This window comes from Prunus avium, chromosome 3, assembly GCF_965620075.1.
Source record: "Prunus avium chromosome 3, drPruAviu1.hap1.1, whole genome shotgun sequence".
Lineage (NCBI taxonomy): Eukaryota > Viridiplantae > Streptophyta > Magnoliopsida > Rosales > Rosaceae > Prunus > Prunus avium.
Genome location: NC_142286.1, coordinates 13,856,836 through 13,866,152, shown reverse-complemented (window position 1 = coordinate 13,866,152; position 9,317 = coordinate 13,856,836). Strand labels below are relative to the sequence as shown.

Here is a 9,317-nt window from a genome sequence, read left to right as displayed (position 1 = left end):
TCTGCGTCATTAACTTAAAGACGTGTCTGCCGCGCCATAGAATTATTTCACATGACTTGTAGTCTGCGTCATAAATCTAGAATTTGTTTCCCTATTTTATTTTCGCATCCCGCCTTTTGTTTCACCAAAATATTGGCGCCTTATTTTTTCACAACTTTTTTCCAGCGTTTTTTTTTTTTTTTGGGTCTGATATTTTCCAGCGTCTTCTTGCTCACCCTAAACCCAAAATTGATTTTTTTTTCTTCTTCGTTCTCAGTTCTCAGACCTTCTTCTTCGTTCTCAAACCTAGCTCAAGGTTAAATTGATTTTTTTTCTTCTTCTTCATTCTCAGACCTGGAGTCTCAAGGTAAGCACTCTCTCTTCCACTCTATCTTGGTGGCTTCTACAGCAAGAGGAATTTTAAGCTTTCACTCTCTCTTGGTGTGTAATTGGCTTTTGAATTCAATTGAAATAGAATTAATTCACCAAACTTCTTCCAGAATATTCTTAAGGTGTTACTGTTCTTAATTTTTTGTTTCTCATGAAGTGTTGGTCTACTTGTGATTGGAATTGAGTGAAGTTTTGTTTTTGTTTCCTCGATTGATGTTTGCTTTTGTTTTTGTATTCATTGGGTTTGTTATCTGTTGTGCATATTAAGTCTTGCACTTTCATTGGGTGGATTTTTTCTAGTAACCGTTTATATTTATTTTAATTATCTGAATTATACAAAGCAACTGTCATGGGATTGTGTTTCTATACATATATATTATCCAGATTGCCTTTTTTTAAGTACAATGACAGATAGATTTTCACATCAGTTTATCACCTCGGTTATCAAACTAATTCTAGTTTATGATAACATCACATGTGTTGTTCTTTTACTAACTATGACTATTGTCATATTCCAGTTAGATAAGAAAGACAATTCATTAATTACTATGGATAAAAGCTGGACAACTTTCCCAAGGTTTCCCCAATCTCTAAATCAATAGAACTATAGAGGAATTATTAAATTTAGTTGGTTAATATAAATTTATTTTTTGTGTAGATTTAGTTATCAATACCAACATGGAGTGAGAAAATTTATTGAGAATGCTAAACATTATGCAAGGAATCCTGATATGGTGATATGTCCTTGCAAAGTTTGTAAAAACCTTTGCTCTCAAACAGATAACATATTATATATGCACATGCTCAAGCATGGTTTTGACCCTCTATACAAGGTTTGGATCCTTCATGGGGAACAAGTAAGTACTTCTACACACGTTGAAGATTTGGAAATGCATGCCCAAACTGAAGATTATGAAATGCCAGAGGCACATAGGATGTACAATGATGCTTATATTACTTGTGATGGAGCTGGAAAGTCAACAGGTGAAAGTGTAGAGGATTGTTACAAAAAGAAGTTGGATGAGGCCCAATGCCCTTTATATACAGGGTGTACGAAATACACAAAGCTATCGGCCACCACATACTTATACAAAATTAAAGCTATAAATGGCCTTACCGATAAGGGATTCAACGATTTTCTTGAGGCTATTAAGGATATGTTACCAAATCCAAATGTTCTTCCTGATTCTTTGTACACAGTAAGAAAGTTTCTGAAAGAGTTTGATTTGGGGTATGAGAAGATTGATGCATGTGTTAATGATTGTTGCTTATTTAGAAAAGAACAAGAGCATATGGAGATTTGTCCTAAGTGTGGTGAGTCGCGATGGCAAGTAAACCCACGAACTAAGAAGACTAAGAAGGGAGTGCCTGCGAAAGTTTTGCGTTACTTTCCTTTAATACCAAGACTGCGAAGAATGTTCAATTCACCAGAATTAGCGGAGCAATTGACTTGGCATTCCACTCACCATAGTTAAGATGGGAAGATGCGTCATCCGGTTGACTCAGTCACATGGAATGTGATTGACCAAAAGTGGCCCAATTTTGCTGGTGATCCAAGAAATCTTAGGTTTGGGCTTGCAACTGATGGATTTAATCCCTTCAAGAATCTAAGCTCTCAATATAGTTGTTGGCCAGTTGTTCTAGTCATTTACAATCTTCCACCAAGTATATGTATGTCACAACAAAACTTGTTGCTGACTTTACTTATTCCTGGTCCAGAACAACCAGGAAACAACATAGATATATATTTGCAACCACTTGTGGATGACTTGAAGGAGCTATGGACCAATGGGGTCGAGGTCTATGATGCTTTTAGAAATTCCCTTTTCAACCTTAGAGCTGCTTTGTTGTGGACAATAAATGATTATCCAGCTTATGGCAATTTAGCTGGATGTACTACAAAGGGGGAATTCGCATGTGCTGTTTGTAGTCCAGATATATGCTCTCAATGGTCATCATTAGCAAGAAAGACAGTGTACTTGGGTCATAGAGGTTTTCTTCGACCAAATCACCCATGGCGCTCAAAAGCAAGCTGGTTTGATGGAACCAAAGAAACAAGGAGGGCACCGAAACCATTGACTGGGAATGATACTTTACTTGCTTTAAGTGGCTTCACCAATGAGTGGGGAAAGTCCCAAAAAAAGAGAAAGAGAGCCCAAAAAGGTGATCCATCTAAAATATGGAAAAAGAAGTCAATTTTTTTTGACTTACCATATTGGCAGGTTAGTTATTTTTATAATATCATACATTCCTTGTAATTAGTTCATTACTTTTAAGCTTGAACTAAACATGTTGTTTTTGAAATGTAACGTAGGTACTGCCTTTGCGTAATAATCTGGATGTGATGCATGTTGAAAAAAATGTTTGTGAGAGTTTGATAGAAACAATATTCGATGCTAAGGGAAAGTCGAAAGATGGATCTGATTCTCGCAGAGATTTAGAGCGATTGGATCTTATGGGAGATTTGCCTTTGGAAGAACGAAAGGATAAGTTGAATATTCCATCAGTGCGCTACACATTATCAAAGATTGAGAAAATAAAATTTTGTGAGAGGTTATTTAATCTAAAGTTACCTGATGGATATAGCTCAAATATTGGGAATTGCATTAAAGTGAAAGAATGCAAAATAGTTGGTTTGAAGTCCCATGATTATCATGTATTGATGCAACAGTTGTTAGCAGTAGCTATAAAAGGACTTTTACCTGATGGACCCCGAAAGGCAATATACCGTCTATGTTCATTTTTTAATGAGCTATGTCAAAGAGTGATTGATAAAAATACATTGGAAGTATTAGAAGACGAGATTGCAGAAACTCTATGTTTGGTGGAAAGGTATTTTCCTCCATCTTTTTTTGACGTCATGGTTCACGTAACAATTCATCTAGGACAGGAAGCTAGATTATGTGGACCTGTGCATTACCGGTGGATGTACCCTTTTGAGAGGTAATTTATTTTAAGCCTTTATTTTATCTATGCAATACACAATCTAATCAATGATTGCACATTCTGAAAAGGAGTAATTAACTGTTCACTTATTTCCTGTGCAAATTGTTAGATATATGAAGGTGCTTAAAGGGTATGTTAGAAATCGTGCACGACCGGAAGGATGTATAGCAGAATGGGTTCTAACTGAGGAGTGTGTGAGATTGTGTAGTGGATACATTCAACAAGTTGAGGCAGTTGGTACTAAATACCATCGTAATGAAGATTTTGAAGATGAGACAATTATAGTGGGTCGCCCACTTTTAAAGGGGCGTCTAATTCAACTTTCTGCCGAAATGCAAAAAATTGTTCATCTCCATGTGTTGCTTAACAGTACTGAAGTTGAACCGTACATCAAGTGAGTTTGTTAACCATTTAACAGCCCTTTATAGGTTTTATAATCGTTAGTAACTAATAATATTATCATTACCGTGTTCCTATTAGGATGCATAAGAACGAGTTATTGCTTTCAGACCAGCGCTTACTACGAGATGACAATTTGCTAGTTAAAAGGCATTTGGAGACCTTCATTGAATGGTTAAAACACAAGGTTAGAAATGCTTTCTTAATCTGGTCTGCTACAATTGATATAATAGCTGACATGCATATATTTAAAAAAGTCACTTATTCTGATTATACAGATTCCGTTGGATGGTGATACCAACATAGAGTTGAATACACTTCAATGGCTTGTAAATGGGCCTAGGCTTTATGCCATGTCTCACACTGGATATCTTATTAATGGAAAACGCTTTCATACAACTGAAGTTGATAACTCTACACAAGACTATGGTGTTTATCTTGAAGCTGAGACTCTATGCAGATCTAGTGCCAAGGATACAGCACAAGTTGTTGCAAATGTTGATTATTATGGGGTCATAAGGGACATTTTGCTGTTGGACTTTGTCAAATTTAGGTTACCTATATTTCAATGTGACTGGGCCAACATTGTTAGTGGTGTCAAAAAAGAGGATGGCTTTACATTAGTTAACCTTCATGATGGTTTAAGTAAATTCGAAAGAGATCCATTCATTTTAGCATCTCATGCAAAGCAAGTGTTCTACTTTAGAGAAAGTGAAACCTCACATTGGTATACAGTACTAAAGGCACCACCAAGAGGCTTTCATGACCTGGAGGAATTTGATGAGAGTGTTTATAAATCATATGCTCCACAAGATGCATCTTCACTTGACATAGATGATAGGGACAATGCTGATAATTAATTGTTTGTATTCCATATATGAAATTAGTTTCTTTTCCTATTGGCATTACAAATTTCGTTTCTGTTCATATTACTACGTGCTATATATTTTATTTGTTTATCAAAGTAAGACCCTTGCATTTTTTTCTGCTTTTAAGTTGTAATGCTATCAACTGCAACCACAATCAGTTTCTTTAGTTACAATGTGCTAATACTATTTTCTATTGAACTTATTGTGCTGACATGTTCTTTGCTGTTTTGATTGTGTTGGTTTTCTCTTAACATCATATTACTAATTAGAAAACTGGACATGTTATGGTACTTTTTTTTGGGGGGGGGGGGGGGGGGGTTAAATGGCAGATTTACACTTGAGATGGCAGATTCTGTTGGAGGGAAGGAAAGACCTAGATGTGGTTTGAGAGAAGGAGCTAGTTCTTCCAGAATAGCTGATGAGTGTTCTGAATCTACACCTCGAGAAGAAACTATTCCCCATTCTATGAACAAGGAAAAGAAGAAGAAAAGAGGTAAAACAACATTGCAAGTTATTCCAACGGGAGAAAAATATCGCAAGAAAATTGAGTGGAATGAATCTGGCCAACCTGTTGGTGAAGTCTCAGTGAGGTTTAGTACAACCCTTGGGGTTATAGTAAGGGAGTGTGTGCCAATAAACATAGAGTCATGGGACCAAGTGACACCTTCTATCAAAAATCGAGCTTGGACTCTCCTGATGGTAATATAAGTCTTTCTTAATGTGCATTTACGTTATGAGGGATTTGAATATTTGTTCTTATAGTTCTTGATTTGATACTGCAGCAAAAATTCATAGTGGAAGATTGTCACAAGAATTTTATCTTGCGCATGATGGATAAGCTTTGGAGAAACTGGAAATCTGAACTATCAGTGCAAATAAGAAGAATTTTAGAAAGTAGGTCAGATGTAGCACGTCATATGGTTCTACTCAAGCCTAGTGATGCAGCACAGGAAGAATGGGATGCATTTGTGGCAGAACGCATGTCAGATAAGTGGAAAGTACGACCAGAAATGTATCATGCTTTGTAATAAAAAATTATTGTTGTAAGATTAAGGTTACATATATGAAGAGATATATATGATCCTTTGCAGGAAAAAAGTGATAAAATGAGAGCAGTACGGGCAAGACAAACTATGCCACACACACTTAGCCGAAAAGGATATGCACGATTGGAACATGATTATGTGAGTAGGACTTATATTATCTTTTCTGAAAACTTATTTATTAGATCTTTTTGATTTATTACTAATTCTTTTCTATGCAGAAAACTAATAATCCAGGTAAAACTTTAACAAGGCCTGAATTATGGATAATCGGACATGAGCCAAAGAAAGCAAAAATGAATGATGTTGTAGCTGCTGCAATTGTATGTAATATAGATGAATTCGAAATTTAATTGATTTCTTAATGCATGTGAAATATAATATAATTTCATGTCTTTGATTAATTTGTGTAGGAAAATATCAAGGAAAAAATGGCAGAAGCTCCAGCTTCTGAGAATCCCATTTCTATTAAAGAGGATGCATTGACTCAAGTTCTTGGTAAGGAGCACCCTGGTCGTGTTAGAGGCCTTGGATTTGGGGTTACACCTTCGTAGGTAGACGCTCAAATTCAAAACAATTCTTGGAAGCAGTCCATGATTACTCAAGTGGCAGCATTGACAGAACGCCAAAAATTTCTAGAGGATTTTATCATGGAGTTTAGGCAAAACATGGTAAGTTGCTCTAATTCTTGTAGTTCTAGTAGTTTTATCTCAAATGTGCATTCTCATATTTTAACTATGCAAATCTCTGTTTAGAAAAAGACTAGCAATGCTGATGGAGTTGCACAAAGTCCTGTTGGACCATCACAGGTAAATACAAATAGTCAATTATTAAAAATTACATATCCACCTAAGATTGTAGAAATTATAGTAACTTCAGTTTTTTGATTTATTATCAGTCCCCAAAAGGCAATACTCAAGTGCCTTCTAATCTAAACCTTACCAATGCAAAGTGCAATCTGCTAAATTGGACTGCAACAGGGCAAGTAGTTGCAAGGGCAGAAATTGCATCTACTGATCCTACTTCAAAAGTACATCATATTGTACTTGGGCCTGATTGTTATAAAGTTTGGATCAAAGAAATTTTAGTCCTCGAAGTACCATTGTTTAGGAGTTCACGTGAGCATTTCTTTCTTGATGATGCAATTGGAAGCACAGTTGCTTGGCCGCATAAGTATATCAGCTTTGACTAAAGAAGTTTGAGGTAAATTCGGAGTCAAAATCATTTCTTCTATAATATATGAAGGTCTTTCTACCACACTTGTGATTGTCCATTTGTAATTTGTTTATGAAATATTGGCATTAATTGGCTTCTACATGCACTAAATAATTTGGTATTCAAATCTTAAACTTGCACATGCAATTGAAATCTTATTAACTGCATTATCTTAGAGTTGTATACTTAGAAATGTCAAATCTCTGTTTGCAGAAGAAAAGAACCTTGTATATATAGAGTTGTATACATCTGTTCTACATGGACACTTGAGGGGTAATTAAGAATCTATATAGTTTTTTATATACTGTTACATGCTGAGCTTTGGAAGTCTGTCTTTCATAGGTGAGAAAAAGGTTACCACAAAAAAAAAAACCAAAGAATTGTAAAGAAGGGGCAAGTTAGATTCTTTGTGAACTCATTGTTTAGTCTCTTGTGTCGTCTCTCCCTGTGCTTAAACCTTTTTATTATCTTTCTTCTTCTTCTTTTTTCTGGGTTCTTGGTCAATTTTAACTTCATTCATGAACTTTCGGTCCTTTAAATTAGTTTTGTTGGATTCTCTTATTCTCTTGTTTTATTTGGCAAGATATTTCTATGTAATGAAATTTCCCATTTGGACCAAAAATTTACAGACCTGGTTCATTTTCATTCATGCGTGCTTGTAATTTCTAGACCTTCATTCTCATTTTCTGATCTTTTGTTTTAATGCAGGTAATAATGGTTGTAATTATTTTAGTACCATTTGCACCTTCTTTTGGACATGAAGCATCACATCCTCTCAAACTATCATGGAGCTCATCTTTTTGGATGTTTATTTTGTTTTGGACAGTGCAAGTATCAAATCTTCTCATACTTCATAGGATTGACATTATGGGATTAGTTAAAGACAATTTTTAGACTTGCCATGATGTACTAGAATCATATTGAGTAATATTAATTTAAAGTATATTAATTAGCCTTTATGTCTTCAGTTTTGCTTCTATATATTAATTTCTTTTTGTAGAATTAAAAATGATGGGATATATATATATATATATATATATATATATATTATAATTTTTTATTTTTTATTTTTAAATTTCAATGACGTCTAACTGTGTGTCATGAAAAATATTTCAATGACGTCTCAGGAACGTCGTTAAGTTCAATGACGTGCATGTTGCGTCATGTAAAGTGCTAATAGACGGCGTTAAAAGGAATGTCATATTCTTAATGACGCCTAATGGACGTCATTAAAACATCATTCATGACATCGTGGATGCGTCATAGAAAGTATAGGACGACACACGGACCGCGTCATTGAAACATCATTCTATGACGCGTAACAGACGCCATGTTTTTAAAAAAGTTTCCATGACCCCCCCATTCTACGACGTGTGTTACGACGTCTCGTCCGCATCATTAAATGCCTTCCATGACGCAAATCAGACGTCGTGGAATGGTTTTTGTCTTGTAGTGTCATCTCTCGCGTCATGGTACATTGATTTAACACGTCGTTGTTTTGTAATCTACCGACGTGGATTCCATTATATTATACGATGAGGACTAAGAACAGTTGGTCGTGTTTAGTTAGGAGTTAACACGGTAGGTTTTTTGGTGAACTGTCGTCTTTAATTTCCACGTCGGTGGATTCATACATGCTGTCGTTGTTTTTTGGTCAGATTTTAACTCTGAAGAAAACCTTTTTAATAAGACGACGCTTTTTTATTTGTGTGCGTCATTTTTAAAAAACTTTAACAGTACCTCCATTTTTTAGTTGTTTAAGTCACTTATCCACGACGGTTTTTTGTTACCGTCATCTTTTTAAACACAACGACAGTTTTTTGTTCTGCCGTCATCTTTTTCTGGTCATCTTTTTCACTTTTTGTAGTTGTGGATATTTCCCAAGTTTGGGGCTCAATCCCAGAACATTTGGTCAAAGAAATTGGACACTTCAAGTTCGTACGAAGTTCATATCGTAAATGGAGTGGATGGGGGATTGCATAGTTTTAGTGATTGGATTCTACTCAAAACTCACCAAATTACTATTCCCACCATATTATGTTGTTGCCCAAGTTTTGGGCTCAATCCGAAATCAATTGGACATAGAAATTGGACACTTCAAGTTCGTACGAAGTTCGTACCATAAATGGAGTGGTTGAAGGATTGCATAGTTTTACTAATTGGATTTCACTCAAAACTCACCAAATGACTCTTCCCACCATATTATGATGTTGACCAAGTTATGGGCTCGATCCGAAATCAATTGGTCAAAGAAATTGGACACTTCAAGTTCATACGAAGTTCGGACCGTAAATGGAGTGGTTGGAGGATTCCATTGTTTTACCAATTGGATTTTACTCAAAACTCACCACCTAACTCCTCCCACCATATGATGATGTTGCCCACGTTTTGGGCTCGATCTGAAAACAATTGGTCAAAGAAATTGGACATCGTAAGTTCATATGAAGTTCGTGCCGTAAGAGGAGTGGTTGGTGCA

General features: G+C 35.7%; 1 protein-coding gene and 1 pseudogene across 1 annotated transcript; both read left to right on the top strand.

The window, feature by feature from the left end:
* The first annotated feature begins 1,043 nt into the window (after positions 1 to 1,043).
* LOC148295680 (uncharacterized) lies at positions 1,044 to 4,574 on the top strand. The gene is made up of 5 exons (XM_088250569.1): positions 1,044 to 2,591; positions 2,684 to 3,312; positions 3,425 to 3,709; positions 3,796 to 3,901; positions 3,993 to 4,574. Exons 1-5 carry the CDS (start codon positions 1,854 to 1,856, stop codon positions 4,572 to 4,574), a joined length of 2,340 nt encoding a protein of 779 aa, XP_088106695.1. The 5' UTR covers positions 1,044 to 1,853.
* A 351-nt stretch (positions 4,575 to 4,925) lies between these two features.
* LOC148295679 (uncharacterized) lies at positions 4,926 to 6,818 on the top strand (annotated as a pseudogene).
* The last annotated feature ends 2,499 nt before the right edge of the window (positions 6,819 to 9,317 follow it).

Excerpts from the sequence above, each read along its gene's own strand:
- LOC148295680 (XM_088250569.1), top strand. The coding sequence starts at position 1,854 with ATGCGTCATCCGGTTGACTCAGTCACATGGAATGTGATTGACCAAAAG. Across the intron at positions 2,592-2,683 it reads TTGACTTACCATATTGGCAG|GTACTGCCTTTGCGTAATAA; the intron begins GTTAGTTATTTT and ends AATGTAACGTAG. Across the intron at positions 3,313-3,424 it reads TGGATGTACCCTTTTGAGAG|ATATATGAAGGTGCTTAAAG; the intron begins GTAATTTATTTT and ends GCAAATTGTTAG.